Source organism: Thunnus thynnus, chromosome 13 (assembly GCF_963924715.1).
Source record: "Thunnus thynnus chromosome 13, fThuThy2.1, whole genome shotgun sequence".
NCBI lineage: Eukaryota > Metazoa > Chordata > Actinopteri > Scombriformes > Scombridae > Thunnus > Thunnus thynnus.
This window is the reverse complement of record NC_089529.1, coordinates 31,358,977-31,384,782: the sequence shown is the minus strand read 5'-3', so window position 1 is coordinate 31,384,782 and position 25,806 is coordinate 31,358,977. Positions and strand designations below refer to the sequence as shown.

The 25,806-nt window shown below is 40.9% G+C and overlaps 2 protein-coding genes across 2 annotated transcripts in view; both read right to left on the bottom strand.

Annotated features, from left to right (window-relative positions):
• Nucleotides 1-22,592, bottom strand: part of LOC137196262 (ribonuclease inhibitor-like) — a 43,180-nt gene extending 20,588 nt beyond the window's left edge. Inside the window, exons 1-3 of the mRNA XM_067609134.1 lie at nt 22,507-22,592; nt 17,432-17,800; nt 17,140-17,313 (exon numbers count right to left, since the gene is read on the bottom strand). Coding sequence (XP_067465235.1) covers nt 17,140-17,313; nt 17,432-17,800; nt 22,507-22,592 — 629 coding nt within the window. The remainder of the gene's footprint in view (nt 1-17,139; nt 17,314-17,431; nt 17,801-22,506) is intronic.
• The window catches only part of LOC137196203 (NLR family CARD domain-containing protein 3-like), a 69,913-nt gene extending 44,331 nt beyond the window's left edge, over nt 1-25,582 (bottom strand). The window contains exons 1-2 of the mRNA XM_067609062.1: nt 25,163-25,582; nt 24,773-25,001 (exon numbers count right to left, since the gene is read on the bottom strand). Of these exons, the coding sequence (XP_067465163.1) occupies nt 24,773-25,001; nt 25,163-25,165 (232 nt within the window). The 5' untranslated portion in view covers nt 25,166-25,582. The remainder of the gene's footprint in view (nt 1-24,772; nt 25,002-25,162) is intronic.
• Between the last annotated feature and the right edge of the window lie 224 nt (nt 25,583-25,806).

Below are 25,806 nucleotides of genomic sequence, written 5' to 3'. Positions count from 1 at the left end.
TCAGCAGGTTAATCTGATAATCACTGATTTAGACGTCCAAGAACTGTGATGTCATTTGAAGGTATGACGCTGATAGTAGCCCATAATATTTAGAAAATATGAACCATATTACATCATTATTATCAGGCTATTACCCCATTAATGTCACCATATTACTGTTTTAAATAAAAACATGATATAACCTTATTATTAGCAGGTTACTGTATAGTTACTGAAATGTTACTGTGATGTTTGTAATTAGTTCTGCCTCATTGTTCTTTAGGTTTATTTCCACTAAATATCTCCTTTCTTCTTGGCCCTTTTTAAAGTTACAACAGCTTTTAGCCTGACTCAAAGTCTCGGCCATCGCTGCCGGTTGGTGTGAAATGCATTTTGGGATACTTTTTAGTACGCTAACGTGTCTCCTGGTTTCTCTCACTCGCGTCTCTTCTCCCAGCGAGGATGAGAGAGAGACGTGAGGACGGAGTCAGTGAAAGGAACTCTGAATGCTTCAGCATACCAAGAGATTTTGGACAATTCCATGCTCCCAACTTTGTGGGAACAGTTTGGGGATGGCCCCTTCCTGTTCCAACATGACTGTGCACCAGTGCACAAAGCAAGGTCCATAAAGACATGGATGAGAGAGTTTGGTGTAGATTAACTTGACTGGCCTGCACAGAGTCCTGACCTCAACCCAATAGAACACCTTTGGGATGAATTAGAGCAGAGACTGAAAGCCAGGCCTTCTCGTCACATCACAGAGGTAAATGACTCTGTCTCAGATGCTCACAGTTGAATACAGAACAGGAATCCTAACTAACGTGGCATATAAGGACTGAAGGTTGTGGAAATAAATATAAAAACTAATAGTAAGGACGCATTTCTGACTCCTTCACTCACACTCACTGACTCTATTTCATACATTTTCAGTAATCATGAGTTTTAAGGTTGTTTGAAAAAAAAGAAGAATTAAATGGTGGTTAACCACATAACAGCTGGGGTGCACTGTCATATCACCATTGTGACTAAAAATCACTATCATCCCAGCACAGATACTGCTCTGAAATTAAAAGAAACTACAACTGTTACCAAAACACTGTTCACTCAATAACTTATCTGTATGTGTTTTACTTTGGGCCAGTTACACAGTTCTTCATTCAGTTTTTGAATCTAAAACTCTTCTCTGGTATTTCAGGTTCCAACAGCGGAGAAAGAACAAAACTAATGAAAATATGTTAGTAGAAAGTTATTCACAGGGTCTAAACACACAACTGATCTGAAAATAATTTGATTAGAGAAAATGTCCGGGTGTTTATCAATTCATATAAATCACAGTTTAAATGGTGATCAGTTGATCAGGTTGATGAATCCTGACCTGAGAGTTTCCAATGTACAGTGTGGACTCTCCAGTCCAACGGACAGCAGCTTCACTCCTGAACTTTGCAGGTTTTTGTTACTCAACTCCAGCCCTCTCGGACTAGAGGACTGGGAGCTGAGAACTGAGGACAGAGCTGCACAGCCTTCCTCTGTGACCAGACATCCTGACAGGCTGCAGACACACAAAGCAACACCTGCTGCCTGGTTTGAAATATGAAAATAAATAATAAATTAAGTTATTTTATCTGGATTTATCTTATTTATTTAAAAACGAACTGAAGGTTAAAAGAAAAAGTCTTTGTTACAACAATAAAGTGCAGAGAAAACAGTTTTCTTTGTTTTGGATGATTTCTCATCTAATTTAAAGTCATTTATAAATGCTGTAACCTTCAACACTCTCACCTGTATATAGAAACATTTGTTGGAGCAAAGTTATGTTTGTGATATCATTTATTTATTTATGGATTACAGACACAAAACAGAAATCCAAGTGATAACATGTTACAGTGAAAACACGTATTTCCAACATGGTCCCACGATGTTAAAAGACAAAGAAACATAAAGAAACACATTCAACATAAAAACTAATCAATACAATCCTGAAATACAAAAACACACCAGCACAGTTTAAGAAATGGAGAATAATAATAGTTAACAGTTCTTTTTTTATTAGAAGTAGTGCAGAGCCCGTTCAAAACGTGTCTGTTCAGAACGGACAGATTGATTATTATTTCTCAACAACCACATATATATGTATCAACTGACAAACGTATCAATTAAAACCATAAAGATTGAACAAATGAACTGGTTTAAATCCAGTAAGAAACTTCACCAGTGAGAGTAAACTGAGGTTGAACCATAGACGCAGTTTTGTTGGTGTCTGCTGGAAGAATTTGTGGCAGCACTTTACCTACCAGCTGGATAATAACAAGGTAATAGTGGGTGATATTTGATAATAACCAGCTAGTAATAATGCTCATTAACATGTAAAAGCTTGGTATTAACAATGGCTATAACTAGCTAATATTAGATAATAAGGGGCCAAAAATAAAGAGATAATAATGTGAAACACATCTAAAGATGCAAAATGCAAAACTACCAGTTTCTACTTCATTTGACGGTGATGTTTGGTGATTGTGATGAGATGAAACCAACACCAAGAGACATATTGATTACCTGGAAACACACCTGGTAGTTTCTGTGTAACAGCCATGAATCAGCTGCTAAATGCTTCCTTTCATGTTACCTAAGATAAAAAAATGATGTATTTTCTTTAACTTCAAAATACCATAATAATAAAAAACATGTTTTTAAAAGGCTTGTTTGAAGCTGAAGTTTGATGAGTGAAATATGTCCATAGGCAGCATATATTTCTGGAACTTTTCATCAACAGTAGCACATGTTGTGTTAACAGTGGAAGGGTTAGGCCTACCAGGTGTGTTTCCAGGTGATCACTGTGCCTCTTGGTTTGGGTTGTTGCTGTTGGTTTAATCTAATATCACCGTGAAATGAAGTAGAAATATGTAGTTATGCATTTTGCAGCACTGATTCATGGCTATTACACAGAAACTAGCAGACGTGTTTCCAGGTAACAAATCACAGCATTAAAAGAAGAATTTTTACACTTTTACCTCAAAACAAAAGTTCATGTTTGGAACATGAGAGACGAAGAATTTCAGCAGGTTAATCTGATAATCACTGATTTAGACGTCCAAGAACTGTGATGTCATTTGAAGGTATGACGCTGATAGTAGCCCATAATATTTAGAAAATATGAACCATATTACATCATTATTATCAGGCTATTACCCCATTAATGTCACCATATTACTGTTTTAAATAAAAACACGATATAACCTTATTATTAGCAGGTTACTGTATAGTTACTGAAATGTTACTGTGATGTTTGTAATTAGTTCTGCCTCATTGTTCTTTAGGTTTATTTCCACTAAATATCCCCTTTCTTCTTGACCCTTTGTTACCGTGGTTACACCCACTGTTAATACCAAGCTATTATTTATTAACTACCATTATATGACATTATTATTACCTCTTTATTATCTAAATATTAGCCCACTTTTACATTGTTCTAACCAAGCTCTATAGCCAAAGACTCTTTGAAACATCTGGATGAAAATATATTCTGCTGGTTCCACCATTAAAAAGGTTTTGAACATTTTTCCAGGTTGTGACTGTTTCCTGTTCAAGTCGACGCCAACAGTCACAACTTGGCAAGACGGTTAAAAACAGCAGATAATGAAATCTAAATATATTTTAATATCATCCTTCATAGAATAATCTACAACATATAGATACTGAATATACACACACCATCATCAAACCAGTCTGCCCACTGTTAGATTCATACTGGGACCGGTTAGACTGTGTTATGGGAGGACTGGTGGGCACACCTTCTACTTTTCCTCCACATGTCAGAGAGAAACACTCAACTGTTTCATGATTCACTACATTTTATTTGTCAGAGCTTCAATATATTGTTGAATGCAGGACTTTTACTTGTAAAGGAGTATTTGATGGTAGTTTTACTTCTTTTACTAAAGTAAAGGATGCGTTTTATTTCTTCCACCTCTGAACATATAAACTGTGTGAAACTCAAGTGTTGGAGGAACAGAAACATGAGCGTCTGCTGCCACCTGCTGTTCACTCACAGCATCACATCCTGTCAGAGGAGGAGCTGTTTGCTTCACTCACACTTTAAAACATGAAAACAGGAACATTTAGGCTTTAAAAAGAAATGAAGATGTTTGAAATAATCACATCCAGTGGATCAATAAACTCCACCAGTGTTCAAATACATACTTATTAAACATATTTATATGAAGTCTTTTCATTCACCATCAGAAATCAAACTGTCTCTTTACAGCGTGTCACCATTAAAACCAGTTTGTTCTTCCACTCTCACATCAGCAGTTTGACTGAACCACATCATCTATCTTGTGTGATGCACATTTACAAAGTTTACACAGTATATCAGATATGTTGTAAAGTTCCTTTGATGTATTTTTAGACTTTGATTATGTATCTCAGTGTGTCTGTAGAACATGAATCCAATCCATCAATCTGATCAATAAACACCATCAGAACTCATCATTTTTGAGTCGCTCTGACCAAAAAAAGCCAAAAAAGTTTGACAGTGGATGTAAAAAATCAAAACGGACTTTAACTGACATCAGTTGTGTCGTCACAGACTGTCTGAACTTTAAAGATCCTCCGCACATGTTTTAAGAATATAAAAATACTCTGCTTGGAATAATAATGTGTGTCTGATGTTGAACAACAGCTGTCAGACTGAATGTGAGCTAAACACATTAAACTGACACTTTAAACAGTCCTGAAACTGTCAAATACCTTCAATCTACTATATGAAATTAGATATGAAGCTACTGATCAAGCTACTGATCATCATGAACTTTATTCTCTACACAGGAACTAAATAAACACTCCAGAGAAAAACTAAATACTTCCTGTATGTCAGAAACACACAACAGCTCCTGGACTTCTCATCTCTAATGCTGTGTTCACATCATATGGGATGGATGGTAGAGGCGGGAAAGATTCCCATGTTTACAACTCGCCAGCGTTCATGTCACACAACAAATCAAGACGGCTGCATGATTACAAAGTTGGTGGAATGAGGCTCAAAAATACTGTTATTGACAATAATCCAGCATATCCAGTAAATATCAGAGCTTTCAGCTTTTCCACTTCATAATTACCACTTGAATGTTGACCTGAATTCTATTTACAAGTCAGAATCTCATAATTAGCATCATTCCAATATGATATGAACGCAGCATAAAAGCAGCCACACTCCAGCTGCTGAGCCTCAGCCTTCACCATTAGAGGTGTTCATTTAACCAGCCAATAGGAGGCCTGTTGTTCTGACCATCATTTGTCATGTGATCTCTAAATAAGTGAAGGAATCAGGTAACACAGTTACTATGAAACTACTAGAAGAACTACAACTAAACATTGTAAAGATCCCATTCCCATTATAGTTTAAGCCTTTCTAATACACTAACAACAGAAAACAACAACAACTGGACTCAGTTTATCATTTGATTCATTTTACAAACAAACTGTCAATCATGTGGAAACCATGTTTACATTTACAAGCAGTGAGAGATCATGTTGGTACTAAATACCATCAGCTGTGTGTGATCCTGTACAGACTGAACTATCTGGTCAGCAGTGAGAAAGTTTCTCTAACAGGAGGAGACTCTTCCTCCTACAGACCACACAGAGACACTGAAGAACCAGACCAGAACCCAAACCCAAACCCAGCACACAGAGGCTGAGTGAATGTGGTGTTGAAGGTGTGGAGGTGGATCAGTGTGTCAGAGGAGACTCTGTAGAAGGACAGAGTGCCAGCAGGACAGTCCACATACACTGCTACTCTGTTAGAGACAGAGGAGGAGGAGGAGGAGGAGGAGGAGATGGATGTTGATCTCTTATTGTGACGGACAGAATAACCATGAACATCAGAGCAGAACAGACTCCAGGACTGATCATTATATCCAAACCAACAGTCATCACTGTCTCCTTTCCTGCTGATTCCTCTGTAACTCACTGATATATAAACGTCTCCTCTCCACTCGACCTCCCAGTAACAGCGACCAGTCAGATCATTTCTACACAGCAGCTGACAACAGACATCAAATCTGTCTGGATGATCAGGATATGACTGAACCTCCTTCACATATGTCACCTTCCTGTTGTTGTCAGACAGTTTGAGTTTTCTGTGTACTGTGTTTGGATCCAGTGTGAGTCGACAGAAATCTGATGGAGAGAACGAGACACAATACAGCTGCAGTTATTGATCTATCATCTGTTTGATGATGACATCATCTTCATCCTCAGTAGGATGTGAATGAGCTTTGTTTTGATGAATGAAATGAAAAACACACTTACGCCTCCAAGGACCTGGTGTCAACCATCGGACTCCAGCAGGCTGCAGCCTGAAAGGAGGAGGGGGGTCAGAGCAGCACGTTCTCTTTCAGCATGCAAACATGGACATGACATCACTCTAGAAAAAGCAGCTCTGATCCTCATCACACTGAGCTGCTTTGCTGTTGCTAGGCAACACAACCGTCCATCACATCACGTCGCACCACGACTATCGACAGCAGCTACATTCAGCCAATCAGAAACAGGCGTCTCAAAGTCAAATCATGTCAACAATGAGACGTTTTCTTGTCAGACTCAGCAGTTTGTATTGTGAACAGATGACAGGACTGTTTAAACTGATTCACACTAACATGAAAATGATAAACCGCCTGTTTCTGTTTGTCTTTCCTCAACAATCTTTGGACGACTGACAAGTTATTTCCTCTCACACAGGTGGAACATTCCTGCATGATGGTTACAGCTGACAATCACCTGCAGTCTCAAGAGTTTGAGCTGATTTACTGTCCACCTGTCTGTCCACACCTGAGAGCGTCCACCTGTCTGTCCTCACCTGAGTGTTCACCTGTCTGTCCTCACCTGAGAGTGTCCACATGTCTGTCCTCACCTGAGTGTTCACCTGTCTGTCCTCACCTGAGAGTGTCCACCTGTCTGTCCTCACCTGAGTGTCCACCTGTCTGTCCTGACCTGAGAGTGTCCACCTGTCTGTCCTCACCTGAGAGTGTGCACCTGTCTGTCTGTACTCACCTGAGAGTGTGCACCTGTCTGTCCTCACCTGAGAGTGTGCACCTGTCTGTCTGTACTCACCTGAGAGTGTCCACCTGTCTGTCCTCACCTGAGAGTGTCCACCTGTCTGTCTGTACCTGAGAGTGTCCACCTGTCTGTCCTCACCTGAGAGTGTCCACCTGTCTGTCTCAGTCTCACAGTAATCAGTGAAATATTCACTAAATTTAATCTCTTCGTGTTCATTGAGACGATTTTTCCTTTTTTTTGGTGACAGTCAGCAGGATTTTCAAACTAATGTATTTCAGGTGGAAGCAGGTTTCGTTCCTGCAGCAGGTTTTTTTCTGTCAGTTGGGACTCGGGAGCTCAGAGGCTAGATTGTTTTTTCTCATTTGTTCTTCATTTTTAAATTATAACTGCTACATCACTCAACATTTAATCAAGAGATTTGATCCTTGTTTTCATGTTTTTATTCTAATATTAGCAGTCTGGTGGGACCGGAGAGGACGTGCTGCGTATGAGTATTTTCCTCACTGTTGATTTTAATATCTTTAACATTTCTCAACATAAAACATGAAGGCGTCCTTGATAACTCAACAATATGAAAGGTTGTGACCAAGTTTTCTTGTCAGTTTTGGACCATAGCGGAAGCGGCTACATTAGCCTACCCATGATCCTCAGCCACCGTTACTATGGTGAAGACGCTAAAGCTGTGACATAAACTATATTCAGTATTACACAGCAGGGCCGGACTGGGAAAATCATTCAGGCTGGGATATATAGCTCCAGTCAGACCAGTTTATCAGCGGGGGGTCTGGGGGTCCCCACTAGGAAAACTTTACTTACAAAGACTTGATTTCCTGCATTCTGCTGAATTTTAGTGCATGTGAATAACAAACTAATGAGCCAACAGCTGCTTAGTACAATGTAGTGTTATGAAGCTGAAATAAAACCAAAGGTACATATCATTAAGGAGGGAGACGACACTACTACTACTGTGGCACCAACGCTGCTCTCTACACCTTCAAAAAGAAACAAGCAAGAGCACAACACCCTCCTCAGTTTACTGATATACACTAACAGTTACCCATCAAAGGTTCAAATAGTCCTTTAACCAACACAAACATTAAATAACACACATCTTTAAGTTCCAACAAATGACAGCAGCCTGAATAGTGACAGAAGACGTTGTGTTGTCTCAGTCATTTTAAATTATCAGCTCAAAGTATGAACTCACTCACTGAAACTTTCACCAAAACACATGAATTTTATAATAATATTGACCACATTAACTAGACTACATATGCTAATTAGCTTTAGCATTGACGAGACGATGATGACGCATCAGTAACATTAGCTACGTTAGCTAGCTAGCACGTTTATTTACCTTTCTTTCTCTCTCTCTACTCCACCCTTCCTCTTTATCCACCGTCCATCTTGCTGCTAAATCATTTAGCCTCTAAATGCACTTAAATCCAAAAGAAACGTTTAACTGCCAACTACTCTCTCTGTTTCTCTGAGGCTAGCTGGCTGTGCTAGCTGGCTGTGCTAGCTGGCTGTGCTAGCTGGCTGTGCTAGCTGGCTGTGCTAGCTGGCTGTGCTTCCTAACATGCTGCGGCTAACGCCCTGCTAGCCTCTCAGCTAACGTTAGCCTCGGCTCTCCATGTGGATCCAACCGGAGCACCGAGCCCCGGTTTGTTATTCAGGTTAAAGCGGGAAGAAGCAGCGGGTCTGTCGGGCAGCTGAGTGAAGTGCAGCCTGCGGAGGAAACACCGGGACCGTCAGGGTGAAACAGTCCGCGGAGGAGCTGCTATGTTCGGCTGCACAGATAGGAAACCCCTCGGCTGACAGGAGGTATCACTCTGTTTGGAAAAAAAATCTTCTTTCTGGTTTATAAACCAGCGTATTAGGTGCATTACCGCCACCTTCTGCTCCGGGGTGTGGACCAGAGATTTAATCCTACACATTAATTGTGACTGTCTAATAAACTCAAAGAAAACTACTGCTGCACCCACTTGGCAGGTTCATTAAAGTTTGAACACTGAGCTCCTGAAGTCCAGTCTTCCTGAGTTCTTCCTTCATATATTGTCTTTATTGATCATATTTAGTACAATCTATGCTTGCATGCATAATAGTCTCCTCAGCCAGCTGGAAAAAATATGTGCATATATCTTATATATGACGTACTTGATATATTCTCAATACCAAATACACCAAGTTGGGACTTGTGTACTTGCTAGTTCAGACTTGGCAAGTTGGACTCAGTAGTACAAACTTGTGAGGACGAGAGGACGCAGTAGATCATTCTGCAGCTGGAACAGCAGCAGCTCAGCTTCAACACACCTACCTGACTGTACTGTGACAAAATAATCTCAACTCAAAGCTCCACTAACACTTTTTATCTCGCAAAACAAAAACCTCACTGACAGAGAGATGCAGTAAATGATGTTATTCAGTCTGTAATGTAGCTATAATAAAAATCTAAACTGTTATGTAGCTTAATAAAATAAATGAAATGAATCTGTTCATTTGAATCCATGTATATGTGTGTAAATGTGGTGATATGTGTACATGTGGAGCTCCAGAGGCAGCGCTGCTGTTCTGTCCAGTAAAAACATGAAGCTTCACTTTACATTCAGACAAACTAATGTTGCAGCTACAATTGTTAGATTTCATCTGTGAGACCAACATTTATCTTCCAGAAGGAATTATATCATATATCTAAATGCTGCGGAGACATTAGAGCCAGCGGTGAATCAGCAAAGAGCTGCAGATCAGTTCATGGATCATGTTCTCCCCGGGATGACCACATGTTGACCGGCCGATCATCTCAGGAGTCGGGCTGCTAGCAGCTGAGATGAGCGGCTGGTCCAAACATCATCCAAACACATCCCAGCAGGTTTACAGACTGGAGTTACTGGGATAAACTGGCCACATGTTGGAATCTACATGTTACTTTCCCTCCTGAAAACATTAAAAATTAATAAAGTCACATATTAATAATCCTACAATTCAAGTTACAACAGCTTTTAGCCTGACTCAAAGTCTCCGCCATCGCTGCCGGTTGGTGTGAAATGCATTCTGGGATACTTGGATGCTTTTCATTACGCTAACGTGTCTCCTGGTTTCTCTCACTCACGTCTCTTCTCCCAGCGAGGATGAGAGAGAGACGTGAGGACGGAGGAATTTAATTTATCAAACGGGACGTCGTCGCTCACTCCAGCATCATTTTGAGGAGACAAGTTGTCATGACGCACTTCACCCTAAATGTCAAATATGAATAAGTCAGCAATAGAAATGACTAAGTAACAGTTTAAACTCTAAAGTTTGCATTTAAAATTCATGTACAATGAATGAAGACTTTACACTGTTACTTAATCATTTCTACATATTGATAGCTGGAAGGAAAACAGCTGATAACTGCTCCAGTGTTTAATCATTTGATTATAGATCTATAGCAGCGTCTGTCTGTCACAGAATGAGACACAAACAGACAATTTAAACCTGTTAATTACTGAAAGAACAGAACCCACATAAAGGAACAATAGAAACAGCTGCAGCCTGCAGAATATGTTTAAATAAAATGTGGCTTATTTAGTTTGTGAAAGTCTGACGTGCTTTTCAGGCTCAGGATGGTTTTATAGGAGACGCAGCTGTGTGACGTCATGTTTTCCTGAAGGAGCCGAGACGCTCTGAAACACAGAAGAAGAAAGGAGAAGCCTTTTGCCTCATGAAGAGAAATAGTAGAAAGTTTTAATGATTGATTCATGATTCAGTCATCTTTATTTTATAAATAAATAGGCTATGATCAGCTGCTGTTGTGCTTTCATTCCTTCTCCACAGGTAGTTTCCTGATCTGCTGTATTACAACAACAGCCGACTGTTTACTGTCCCGTCAGATCAGCTGACCAATCAATACACACTTTGGATCAAAGGGGTGTTGCCGTCCGTTGAAACACTTCCACTAGGATACACCTGTGTTTCCTGGCTCTAAGCTCCTCCAGGAGCCTCCTCTCTCCTCGCTCCTCGTCTCCTCCAGGTGCATTTAAGGGATCGGAAGATCCTCCATGATGGCGGAGAGACATCGATATCCGGGTCACGGAGGAGAGAGGACGCGAGGAAGCATAGAGTTAGCTTAATGAAAAGCACCCACATACATCTCAAGTCTCTTATTAGAAAGATTTGTCTTTTCATGATGTTATTTCCTCCATTAAACTGTTTCTTGCTGACAGACAGACTCTCCCTGACTTTAATTTGATCCATAATAACAGTTCAACACATTTATATTTTACAGTATAAATGCAGAATGCAGGTTGTTATTTATGTTTGTTAAACAGGTAACAGCTGCAGAAAGGAAACAGCTGCTGCAGTGATAACTGTGAACATTTATTAGTATTAATCAGAAGTTTCTACAGCTGTTAAAACTGACTGACAGCTGATCAGCTGTGATCAGCTGCCGCCGTCATCAGAAACGGACGTCGCTTCATGTGACACTTCAGAGGAAAGGACGTCTCATGTCTCTAAAAACAAATGTTCTCGTTTCCTCTCTCCTCGCTTTGTTTCCTTGGTTGCATCTCAAGTCTCTTAAATTGCATCCACGTTTCCCTCACTTGCTTCTTTTCCTTGCATCTTAGTCCCTGTTTACACCTGGTATTAACATCCGTCTCAGGTGATCCGATCACAAGTGGACAGCTCCAAGTACGTCTGTTTACACCTGGTATTAACATGTGTCTCAGGTGATCCGATCACAAGTGGACAGCTCCAAGTACGTCTGTTTACACCTGGTATTAACATCCGTCTTTAGTGACCACTTGTTATTCGGATCTCACTTCCTCGCTCTATATGCAAATTAACACAGACATCATTTCTGTTTGCAAAGACTAAATTTGTTCTTTTTTAACTGGCGGGAGGATGTTGTGGAAATGTTTTATTGTTGCTCAAGAACCACACAGAGACATAAAGAAAGCATTAAACATTGTTACTTGTTGACGCAGTTGTAGACGCTGTACAATCCATCACACCATCAGTAACAATTATACAAATGTCCAAACACAAACAAAAATACAATCATCTTGTATTTTTGGAGAGAAAGCATGTTGTTCAGCCGGCCCTTTCTCTAAAGATTGTTAACCCAAACCAGACAGCTTTATACCTCTCCAGAATGAAAGCTAAAACAGTCTGGTCCCTAATAGACACTTCCACAAACTGTTACACCTTCTTACAAACAAGTATGGTCATACGATCTAACAGAGACCTCATGGTCAATCAATAACTTCAAACATGGACATCCTTCAACTTTAGCTTGTCTAGATACCTCATGATCCACACAGTCTCTAAAACAGCAGGCTTAAGACAAAGATATCTCTAGCTAACCCCAGAGGTCAGCAAGCAGCCCTCAGATAGAAACAAGTTCAAGAGTTCAACTAGCCTAGGAGCAGGATTTCTTCACCAGCATGTATACCAAAATGACAATGACATTACATCACATTCAGTTGACAACAACCACTGACCCCTCAGTTTAAAAACATTTGCAACATATAAACAAAAGATTTATAAAATGATAACCTACTATTCAGTTTTCTTTCACAAGGACCGGGGGTCTGTGTATCCTCCGTCCAAAGCTGTGTTCAACTTGTTTGATAACAGGTTAAACAAATATACAATGCATTGTGCCCCCTCATGAAAATCAAATGCCCGTCCTATTGATTTACTCTAGCGCCGCGTCTGAACATATATAATATATATATAGTTATATCAGTGGCGGCTGGTGACTCAAAATATTGGGGAGGACAGGAGAAAAACCAACATGGAATCTCACAACAAACCACATCAAACTATATCATTGTTCCCCAGCTGATGAAATCAGAGGGGTGGGGGACAGTTTTATATGCCAATAAAACAATTTGCTTTCAAAAACAAAAACCCCTGAGTGGTGAAACGGCTGCTTCTTTAAAGACATTTAGCATATACATATTGTTTCTAAACAAAGAAGAGCTCATTTTAGCCGTGCAGTGGTTCACAATGTGTCATTTTACCAACAAAGTTAAATTCAAATTTATAGTATTGTTCTATTGTGGCAACAGATTTATGTTCTCATCAGAAACAGACAACATATCACATGATTTACACGTGTTTCCTGTGTATTTTCTTAGTATACAGAAATATATAAAGTACCACAAAGTTTATAATGTGATACAGGAACAGATCAGTGCTGAATACTAGAAAGACTGAACACTAAAACATTCACAGATCTAAAAGTGTAGGTTCACATCAGAAAGTATTAATGCATGTATCAAATACATGACTTACACACTCTGATCTATATGCATCACATATAAAATATAGTCCACAAAGCTGACATGTTAACACTTGTTATTCTAGTTACTTTAAGCTTATTACTCAATATACGACTCAGCTTAAAAACCAACTGAAGAAACTGTCACAACAAGCAGCCAGACCTCCTGCACACTCATTCACTAATCACACAACATCAACAGGTGACTGAACAACCACTCAATTAAAAACTGGATCAATTCCACATGAATGAGTGAGTCCAGACAGCTCACTGTAACTTCAACAAGCAAACTACCTACAACACATTATATGATCTCTGCTGCATTCTGGTTAAGGAGATAAATTAACACAACAGCCACACAGAGACATTTAACCATCAGAGATGAAATTAGCAACCAAAGAGACAGAGAGAGAGAAACTGTATCTGACTCACGTTATCTGATGTCTTCTTCTTTCTATCATGGAGATGAAGTATTCATGTCATAACATCCATTTGTGGCTGTTGGTCATTTTGTTTGTTAGTTAACAGAACTTTGTGGCTGCTGGTTAACCAGTCTGATATCATTAGCAACAATGACAAACAAGCTAACTCTCCTGGTTGTTTCATTTAAATGATGTTAACTTTCTATTGTTGTTGGGAGGAGTTCACTTCAGAGCAGCAGCACGTCACCGTAGTCCCGCTGAGGGTAATTTGGTTGTTGAAAGGGCCTAAATGAGATGTAATGTTTTACTGATGTGTTTAAAAATATAGTTTGTAATTTGCAAGTTATAATTCATTTTCTAATATGCTACTCTATCAATTTATCCATATCTTACCGCTCTTCTTCTCTTATCAGTTTGTCACACTCATGTACGTTACAGTTGCAGAGAACTGAAGATGAAATCTGGAAACTATCATTGGACCAAAGTGATGTCAATATTGTATTCTGGTTGTTGATTGGTTAGGGAGGACGTCCTCCCTTGGAACATCATTTTACGTGTCTTGGCCAATCTTAGATTAGCATAAAAATAAATAAAGTACATTAAATTGATGTAAGAGATCCGCCCTGAGGAGGACAGCAGGAGCCCGTCCTCCTCTGACCCCCCACTCCCCCCCACTGCTCCCCACCACCACCTCACACACACTGCTCTTTCTCCTCCTACCCTGCAGGTGTCACTGTTGAAGCATTTTAATCAGAATTTCAATCATGGATTTTTTCCAACGAAGAGAGAATAAATATTTTATAAATGATAATGAAATTTGGTAATGGTTTATTTCAATTCCATGGCCACAGGTGTATAAAATCAAGCACCAAGGCATGCAGACTGTTTCTACAAACATTTGTGAAAGAATGGGTCGCTCTCAGGAGCTCAGTGAATTCCAGCAGGATACTGTGATAGGATGCCACCTGTGTAACAAGTCCAGTCAGGAAATTTCCTCACTCCTAAATATTCCACAGACAACTGTCAGTGGTATTATAACAAAGTGGAAGCTATTGGGAATGACAGCAACTAAGCCAAGAAGTGGTAGGCCACGTAAAATGACAGAGCGGGTCAGCGGATGCTGAGGCGCATAGTGCACAGAGGTCGTCAACTTTCAGCAGAGTCAATCGCTACAGACCTCCAAACGTCATGTGGCCTTCAGATTAGCTCAAGAACAGTGCGTAGAGAGCTTCATGGAATGGGTTTCCATGGCTGAGACAGCTACATCCAAGCCATACATCAGTGTCGGATGCAGTAGTGTAAAGCACACTGCCACTGGACTCTAGAGCAGTGGAGACGTGTTCTCTGGAGTGACGAATCGCGCTTCACCGTCTGGCGATCTGATGGATGAGTCTGGGTTTGGCAGTTGCCAGGAGAACGGTACTTGTCTGACTGCATTGTGCCAAGTGTAAAGTTTGGTGGAGGGGGGATTATGGTGTGGGGTTGTTTTTGAGGAGCTGGGCTTGGCCCCTTAGTTTCAGTGAAAGGAACTCTGAATGCTTCAGAATACCAAGAGATTTTGGACAATTCCATGCTCCCAACTTTGTGGGAACAGTTTGGGGATGGCCCCTTCCTGTTCCAACATGACTGTGCACCAGTGCACAAAGCAAGGTCCATAAAGACATGGATGAGAGAGTTTGGTGTGGATGAACTTGACTGGCCTGCACAGAGTCCTGACCTCAACCTGATAGAACACCGTTGGGATGAATTAGAGCGGAGACTGAAAGCCAGGCCTTCTCATCCAACATCAGTGTGTGACCTCACAAATGCGCTTCTGGAAGAATGGTCAAAAATTCCCATAAACACACTGCTAAACCTTGTGGAAAGCCTTCTCAGAAGAGTTGAAGCTGTTATAGCTGTAAAGGGTGGACCAATGTCATATTGAACCCTATGGATTAAGAATGGTATGTCACTTAAGTTCATATGCGAGTGATGGTTGAGTGATGAAGCAGTTATAGTTTAAAAATGAATAGCATGTGAGAAAAAACATTACAGCCTCTGAGCTCCCGAGTCCCAAACTGACAGAAAAAAATGTGCTGCAGGAACAAAACCTACTTCCACCTGAAATACATAAGTTTGAAAATCCTGCTGACTGTCACGAAATAAATGGAAAAAGTGTGTCAATGTACACAAATAGATAGATTAAATTACATGACTGTTGCACGAATTGCCATGAGAGTGAGTTGGTCTGTATCTGAGAGTGTGAACCTGTCTGTCCATACCTGAGAGTATCCAGTCCCCAGTGTGGATCCTCCAGTCCAGCAGAGAGCAGCTTCTCTCCTGAGTCTCCTGGATGATTGTAGCTCAAGTCCAGCTCTCTCAGATGGGAGGGGTTGGAGCTCAGAGCTGAGGCCAGAGAAGTACAGCCTTCCTCTGTGATCAGACATCCTGACAGGCTGCAGAAACACAAGACAACACACTTGTCACATGATCTGAGGTCACTGCAGCACTGGAAGGTAGTGTGTATATTACTTTCATCATCATCATGTGTTTCTCTAATCTTTAAAGTTAAACTTAATACTTTCAGTCACAACTTCTAAATTCAAATGGCCAACCACAGTAAGGTTTGTATTGTGAGGCAGTTCCAGCTTCCTGTAACCTTAGTAAACATGATGTTAGCGACTGCTACCTCTTCACTGCTAAAAATAGGTCTAAATAAAGAATAGTAAAAGAAGAAGCAGCCAGTGAGCTGATAAGATGAAGAGCTGCAGGTGACAGAGTCCGACTACAGTTTGTAAAAACATCAAACCTCCAACACGTCACAGAGGTAAATGACTCCGTCTCAGATGCTCACAGTTGAATACAGAACAGGAATCCTAACTAATGTGGCATATAAGGACTGAAGGTTGTGGAAATAAATATAAAAACTAATAGTAAGGAAGCATTTCTGACTCCTTCACTCACACTCACTGACTCTATTTCATACATTTTCAGTAATCATGAGTTTTAAGGTTGTTTGAAAAAAAAGAAGAATTAAATGGTGGTTAACCACATAACAGCTGGGGTGCACTGTCATATCACCATTGTGACTAAAAATCACTATCATCCCAGCACAGATACTGCTCTGAAATTAAAAGAAACTATAACTGTTACCAAAACACTATTAACTGAATAAATGTCTGTATGTGTTTTACTTTGGGCCAGTTACACAGTTTTTCATTCAGTTTTTGAATCTAAAACTCCTCTCTCGTATTTCAGGTATCAACAGCGAAGGCAGAACAAAACAAATGGAAATATATTAATAGAAAGTTATTCACAGGGTCTAAACACACAACTGGTCTGAAAATAATTTGAGTCGAGAAAATGTCCAGGTGTTTATCAAGTCATATAAATCACAATTTAAATGGTGATCAGTTGTGCAGGTTGATGAATCCTGACCTGAGAGTTTCCAGTGCACAGTGTGGACTCTCCAGTCCAGCAGACAGCAGCTTCACTCCTGAACTCTGCAGGTTGTTGTTACTCATGTCTAGCCCTTTCAGGCTGGAGGACTGGGAGCTGAGAACTGAGGACAGAGCTGCACAGCTTCTCTCTGAGAGGTTACAACCACTTAGTCTGGAGAACAAATATGGAAAAATACTTAAAAACGTATTTTTCTCCCATCTTAAATATATTTCTTTGAATATCTTTTCAATAAATCAATAAATCAATCAATAAATAACTGTGCACTTACAGAGCTTTGTTGGAGGCTTTGACCACTGGCAGCAGCCTCAGAAGAGCCTCCTCTGAAGCAGAGTATTTCTTCAGGTCAAACACATCCAGATCTTTTTCTGATGACAGTAAGATGAAGACCAGAGCTGACCACTGAGCAGGAGACAGTTCATCTGTGGAGAGACTTCCTGATCTCAGAGACTGTTGGATCTCCTCCACTAGAGTATGATCATTAAGCTCATTCAGACAGTGGAACAGATTGATGCTTCTCTCTGCAGACAGATCCTCACTGATCTTCTTCTTGATGTACTTGACTGTTTCCTGACTGGTCAGTGAGCTACTTCCTGTCTGTGTCAGCAAACCACTGAGGAGACTCAGTGGTTTGCTGAGCCTAGGAGCAGGATTTCTTCACCAGCATGTATACCAAAATGACAATGACATTACATCACATTCAGTTGACAACAACCACTGACCCCTCAGTTTAAAAACATTTGCAACATATAAACAAAAGATTTATAAAATGATAACCTACTATTCAGTTTTCTTTCACAAGGACCGGGGGTCTGTGTATCCTCCGTCCAAAGCTGTGTTCAACTTGTTTGATAACAGGTTAAACAAATATACAATGCATTGTGCCCCCTCATGAAAATCAAATGCCCGTCCTATTGATTTACTCTAGCGCCGCGTCTGAACATATATAATATATATATAGTTATATCAGTGGCGGCTGGTGACTCAAAATATTGGGGAGGACAGGAGAAAAACCAACATGGAATCTCACAACAAACCACATCAAACTATATCATTGTTCCCCAGCTGATGAAATCAGAGGGGTGGGGGACAGTTTTATATGCCAATAAAACAATTTGCTTTCAAAAACAAAAACCCCTGAGTGGTGAAACGGCTGCTTCTTTAAAGACATTTAGCATATACATATTGTTTCTAAACAAAGAAGAGCTCATTTTAGCCGTGCAGTGGTTCACAATGTGTCATTTTACCAACAAAGTTAAATTCAAATTTATAGTATTGTTCTATTGTGGCAACAGATTTATGTTCTCATCAGAAACAGACAACATATCACATGATTTACACGTGTTTCCTGTGTATTTTCTTAGTATACAGAAATATATAAAGTACCACAAAGTTTATAATGTGATACAGGAACAGATCAGTGCTGAATACTAGAAAGACTGAACACTAAAACATTCACAGATCTAAAAGTGTAGGTTCACATCAGAAAGTATTAATGCATGTATCAAATACATGACTTACACACTCTGATCTATATGCATCACATATAAAATATAGTCCACAAAGCTGACATGTTAACACTTGTTATTCTAGTTACTTTAAGCTTATTACTCAATATACGACTCAGCTTAAAAACCAACTGAAGAAACTGTCACAACAAGCAGCCAGACCTCCTGCACACTCATTCACTAATCACACAACATCAACAGGTGACTGAACAACCACTCAATTAAAAACTGGATCAATTCCACATGAATGAGTGAGTCCAGACAGCTCACTGTAACTTCAACAAGCAAACTACCTACAACACATTATATGATCTCTGCTGCATTCTGGTTAAGGAGATAAATTAACACAACAGCCACACAGAGACATTTAACCATCAGAGATGAAATTAGCAACCAAAGAGACAGAGAGAGAGAAACTGTATCTGACTCACGTTATCTGATGTCTTCTTCTTTCTATCATGGAGATGAAGTATTCATGTCATAACATCCATTTGTGGCTGTTGGTCATTTTGTTTGTTAGTTAACAGAACTTTGTGGCTGCTGGTTAACCAGTCTGATATCATTAGCAACAATGACAAACAAGCTAACTCTCCTGGTTGTTTCATTTAAATGATGTTAACTTTCTATTGTTGTTGGGAGGAGTTCACTTCAGAGCAGCAGCACGTCACCGTAGTCCCGCTGAGGGTAATTTGGTTGTTGAAAGGGCCTAAATGAGATGTAATGTTTTACTGATGTGTTTAAAAATATAGTTTGTAATTTGCAAGTTATAATTCATTTTCTAATATGCTACTCTATCAATTTATCCATATCTTACCGCTCTTCTTCTCTTATCAGTTTGTCACACTCATGTACGTTACAGTTGCAGAGAACTGAAGATGAAATCTGGAAACTATCATTGGACCAAAGTGATGTCAATATTGTATTCTGGTTGTTGATTGGTTAGGGAGGACGTCCTCCCTTGGAACATCATTTTACGTGTCTTGGCCAATCTTAGATTAGCATAAAAATAAATAAAGTACATTAAATTGATGTAAGAGATCCGCCCTGAGGAGGACAGCAGGAGCCCGTCCTCCTCTGACCCCCCACTCCCCCCCACTGCTCCCCACCACCACCTCACACACACTGCTCTTTCTCCTCCTACCCTGCAGGTGTCACTGTTGAAGCATTTTAATCAGAATTTCAATCATGGATTTTTTCCAACGAAGAGAGAATAAATATTTTATAAATGATAATGAAATTTGGTAATGGTTTATTTCAATTCCATGGCCACAGGTGTATAAAATCAAGCACCAAGGCATGCAGACTGTTTCTACAAACATTTGTGAAAGAATGGGTCGCTCTCAGGAGCTCAGTGAATTCCAGCAGGATACTGTGATAGGATGCCACCTGTGTAACAAGTCCAGTCAGGAAATTTCCTCACTCCTAAATATTCCACAGACAACTGTCAGTGGTATTATAACAAAGTGGAAGCTATTGGGAATGACAGCAACTAAGCCAAGAAGTGGTAGGCCACGTAAAATGACAGAGCGGGTCAGCGGATGCTGAGGCGCATAGTGCACAGAGGTCGTCAACTTTCAGCAGAGTCAATCGCTACAGACCTCCAAACGTCATGTGGCCTTCAGATTAGCTCAAGAACAGTGCGTAGAGAGCTTCATGGAATGGGTTTCCATGGCTGAGACAGCTACATCCAAGCCATACATCAGTGTCGGATGCAGTAGTGTAAAGCACACTGCCACTGGACTCTAGAGCAGTGGAGACGTGTTCTCTGGAGTGACGAATCGCGCTTCACCGTCTGGCGATCTGATGGATGAGTCTGGGTTTGGCAGTTGCCAGGAGAACGGTACTTGTCTGACTGCATTGTGCCAAGTGTAAAGTTTGGTGGAGGGGGGATTATGGTGTGGGGTTGTTTTTGAGGAGCTGGGCTTGGCCCCTTAGTTTCAGTGAAAGGAACTCTGAATGCTTCAGAATACCAAGAGATTTTGGACAATTCCATGCTCCCAACTTTGTGGGAACAGTTTGGGGATGGCCCCTTCCTGTTCCAACATGACTGTGCACCAGTGCACAAAGCAAGGTCCATAAAGACATGGATGAGAGAGTTTGGTGTGGATGAACTTGACTGGCCTGCACAGAGTCCTGACCTCAACCTGATAGAACACCGTTGGGATGAATTAGAGCGGAGACTGAAAGCCAGGCCTTCTCATCCAACATCAGTGTGTGACCTCACAAATGCGCTTCTGGAAGAATGGTCAAAAATTCCCATAAACACACTGCTAAACCTTGTGGAAAGCCTTCTCAGAAGAGTTGAAGCTGTTATAGCTGTAAAGGGTGGACCAATGTCATATTGAACCCTATGGATTAAGAATGGTATGTCACTTAAGTTCATATGCGAGTGATGGTTGAGTGATGAAGCAGTTATAGTTTAAAAATGAATAGCATGTGAGAAAAAACATTACAGCCTCTGAGCTCCCGAGTCCCAAACTGACAGAAAAAAATGTGCTGCAGGAACAAAACCTACTTCCACCTGAAATACATAAGTTTGAAAATCCTGCTGACTGTCACGAAATAAATGGAAAAAGTGTGTCAATGTACACAAATAGATAGATTAAATTACATGACTGTTGCACGAATTGCCATGAGAGTGAGTTGGTCTGTATCTGAGAGTGTGAACCTGTCTGTCCATACCTGAGAGTATCCAGTCCCCAGTGTGGATCCTCCAGTCCAGCAGAGAGCAGCTTCTCTCCTGAGTCTCCTGGATGATTGTAGCTCAAGTCCAGCTCTCTCAGATGGGAGGGGTTGGAGCTCAGAGCTGAGGCCAGAGAAGTACAGCCTTCCTCTGTGATCAGACATCCTGACAGGCTGCAGAAACACAAGACAACACACTTGTCACATGATCTGAGGTCACTGCAGCACTGGAAGGTAGTGTGTATATTACTTTCATCATCATCATGTGTTTCTCTAATCTTTAAAGTTAAACTTAATACTTTCAGTCACAACTTCTAAATTCAAATGGCCAACCACAGTAAGGTTTGTATTGTGAGGCAGTTCCAGCTTCCTGTAACCTTAGTAAACATGATGTTAGCGACTGCTACCTCTTCACTGCTAAAAATAGGTCTAAATAAAGAATAGTAAAAGAAGAAGCAGCCAGTGAGCTGATAAGATGAAGAGCTGCAGGTGACAGAGTCCGACTACAGTTTGTAAAAACATCAAACCTCCAACACGTCACAGAGGTAAATGACTCCGTCTCAGATGCTCACAGTTGAATACAGAACAGGAATCCTAACTAATGTGGCATATAAGGACTGAAGGTTGTGGAAATAAATATAAAAACTAATAGTAAGGAAGCATTTCTGACTCCTTCACTCACACTCACTGACTCTATTTCATACATTTTCAGTAATCATGAGTTTTAAGGTTGTTTGAAAAAAAAGAAGAATTAAATGGTGGTTAACCACATAACAGCTGGGGTGCACTGTCATATCACCATTGTGACTAAAAATCACTATCATCCCAGCACAGATACTGCTCTGAAATTAAAAGAAACTATAACTGTTACCAAAACACTATTAACTGAATAAATGTCTGTATGTGTTTTACTTTGGGCCAGTTACACAGTTTTTCATTCAGTTTTTGAATCTAAAACTCCTCTCTCGTATTTCAGGTATCAACAGCGAAGGCAGAACAAAACAAATGGAAATATATTAATAGAAAGTTATTCACAGGGTCTAAACACACAACTGGTCTGAAAATAATTTGAGTCGAGAAAATGTCCAGGTGTTTATCAAGTCATATAAATCACAATTTAAATGGTGATCAGTTGTGCAGGTTGATGAATCCTGACCTGAGAGTTTCCAGTGCACAGTGTGGACTCTCCAGTCCAGCAGACAGCAGCTTCACTCCTGAACTCTGCAGGTTGTTGTTACTCATGTCTAGCCCTTTCAGGCTGGAGGACTGGGAGCTGAGAACTGAGGACAGAGCTGCACAGCTTCTCTCTGAGAGGTTACAACCACTTAGTCTGGAGAACAAATATGGAAAAATACTTAAAAACGTATTTTTCTCCCATCTTAAATATATTTCTTTGAATATCTTTTCAATAAATCAATAAATCAATCAATAAATAACTGTGCACTTACAGAGCTTTGTTGGAGGCTTTGACCACTGGCAGCAGCCTCAGAAGAGCCTCCTCTGAAGCAGAGTATTTCTTCAGGTCAAACACATCCAGATCTTTTTCTGATGACAGTAAGATGAAGACCAGAGCTGACCACTGAGCAGGAGACAGTTCATCTGTGGAGAGACTTCCTGATCTCAGAGACTGTTGGATCTCCTCCACTAGAGTATGATCATTAAGCTCATTCAGACAGTGGAACAGATTGATGCTTCTCTCTGCAGACAGATCCTCACTGATCTTCTTCTTGATGTACTTGACTGTTTCCTGACTGGTCAGTGAGCTACTTCCTGTCTGTGTCAGCAAACCACTGAGGAGACTCTGATTGGTCTGCAGTGAAAGACCCAGGAGGAAGCGGAGGAACAAGTCCAGGTGTCCATTTGGACTCTTTAAGGCCTCATCCACAGCACTCTGGTAGAAACATGTTGGTTCAGGTTTTTCTTTAAAGACTTTAGGCCACCAGGATGTTGTTTGTTGTTCTGTCAGCAGATTGACTCCAGACTTGATAAATGTCAGATGGACATGAAGAGCAGCCAGAAACTCCTGTACGCTCAGATGGATGAAGCAGAACACCTTGTCCTGGTACAGCCCTCTTTCCTCTTTAAAGACCTGTGTGAACACTCCTGAGTACACTGAGGCTGCTCTGATATCGATGCCACACTCTGTCAGGTCTGATTCATAGAAGATCAGGTTGCCTTTCTGCAGCTGCTCAAAAGCCAGTTTTCCCAGAGACTCAACCATCTTCCTGCTCTCTGGACTCCAGTGTGTATCTGTCTCAGCTCCTTCATCATACTTGACCTTCTTCATTTTGGACTGAACCACCAGGAAGTGGATGTACATCTCAGTCAGGGTCTTGGGCAGCTCTCTCCCTTCTCTGCTTTTCAACACATCCTCCAGAACTGTGGCAGTGATCCAGCAGAAGACTGGCATGTGGCACATGATGTGGAGACTTCGTGATGTCTTGATGTGAGAGATGATGTTGCTGGCCTGCTCCTCATCTCTGAATCTCTTCTTGAAGTACTCCTCCTTCTGTGGATCAGTGAACCCTCTGACCTCTGTCACCATGCCGACACACTCAGGAGGGATCTGATTGGCTGCTGCAGGTCTTGTGGTTATCCAGAGGCGAGCAGAGGGAAGCAGTTTCCCCCTGATGAGGTTTGTCAGGAGCACATCCACTGAGGTGGACTCTGTAACATCAGTCAGGATCTTAGTGTTGGCAAAGTCCAGAGGAGGTCGACACTCATCCAGACCATCAAAGATGAATACAACCTGGAACTCTTCAAACCTGCAGATTCCTGCGTCTTTGGTTTCAGTAAAGAAGTGATGAACAAGTTCCACCAAGCTGTACTTTTTCTCTTTCAGCACATTCAGCTCTCTGAACGTGAATGGAAATGTGAAGTGTATGTCCTGGTTGGCTTTGTCTTCAGCCCAGTCCAGAGTGAACTTCTGTGTTAAGACTGTTTTCCCAATGCCAGCCACTCCCTTTGTCATCACTGTTCTGATTGATTCATCTCTTCCAGGTGAGGCTTTAAAGATGTCTTCTTGTCTGATGGTTGTTTCTGGTCTGTCTGGTTTCCTGGATGCTGTTTCAATCTGTCTGACCTCATGTTCATCATTGACCTCTGCAGTCCCTCCCTCTGTGATGTAGAGCTCTGTGTAGATCTGATTCAGAAGGGTTGGGTTTCCTGCTTTAGCAATCCCCTCAAACACACACTGGAACCTCTTCTGCAGGTTAGACTTGAGTTTACGTTGACACCTGCCAGCACGATTCCCTGAATGAACACACAGGAAATAGGATCAATGAATGAAGTATGAAGCAAATATTTCAACATTTCATTCCCTCAAAGAATGAGTATATAAAACATACTTTCCTCCATCTGTTGAGACATCAGTAAATGTCTCATTTATCCATCATGTTAAATCTTTATAGAAATCCTCTTACTGCTCTGCAGACTGTCAGCCAGCTCCTCCTGCTTCATTCTCCTCAGGAAGTGCAGTGTAATCTTCAGAAATGCCTCTCTGCTGCTCCTCCTCTGCTCTTCGTCCTCACCGTCCAACATCTCCTCATCCTCCCTCTGACTCTCTAGGCATTCTGGGTAATCTGAACTCACAACCTTCTGCATCTTCTTCAGCTCGTTCTTCACAAAGGTGACGATGTTCTCCTCCAGCAGCTGGAACAGAATACTATATGAAGGACACAATCAAACTGAAATTATGAAGCAAACATCAGATCCATGTTGGACAGACTGACAATCCACTGGTCTACAAAGTGCAGCATGGAGATGACTGTGAACACAATAGATGTAAACGTAGCTGTTGTACATGTACAGACCATAAATATGGAGTCCAGGTGTGTTTGATGCTGCTGGGCAGACTGACCACTGGGAACCTCTGAGCTCTCCTGGTCCACTCTGTGGAGGAATCATGAAGAATGAGCTCACATTATGTCTGTCCACACAGAGACAAACACAAGCTAAAGGTCCATCAAGTGATATTTGGATGTGAACAGAGAATCAGATGACTCCCTGTAGTGGTAAAGCTTTACTAGTCCTGCTGATCCCACTGAGAATCAAGAGCTCAGTCTGTTTGTAGCTTTCAGCTCAGTGTTTTGCTTCATCAGTCAGTTTGGTTTAGTCCCAACAGCTCTGATCAACCCTCCATACAGCTCTCCCTCCCTCACTGTACACTGCTGAAGTGCCCTGGAGCAAGGCAGCTACAACCTCCAGCTGCTCCAGTGGAGCTGCTCAGTGTCTGCTTGTATCACACTGGTTCTTTTTGACTTTTCTGTTGAGAAACTTCTCATGTCCTCATTGGTACAGCGTCAGTTTGATTCTGCCTGTTCTGATTGGTTCAGTGGTTTGACATCTAAATTTAGGAACAAACTGCAGGTGATGCAAAATAATATTATTCAGTATTTATCAAATGTATCCTGTTTAACTCATGTTGGTGATGAATTCAGAAGTGTAGGACTGCTGC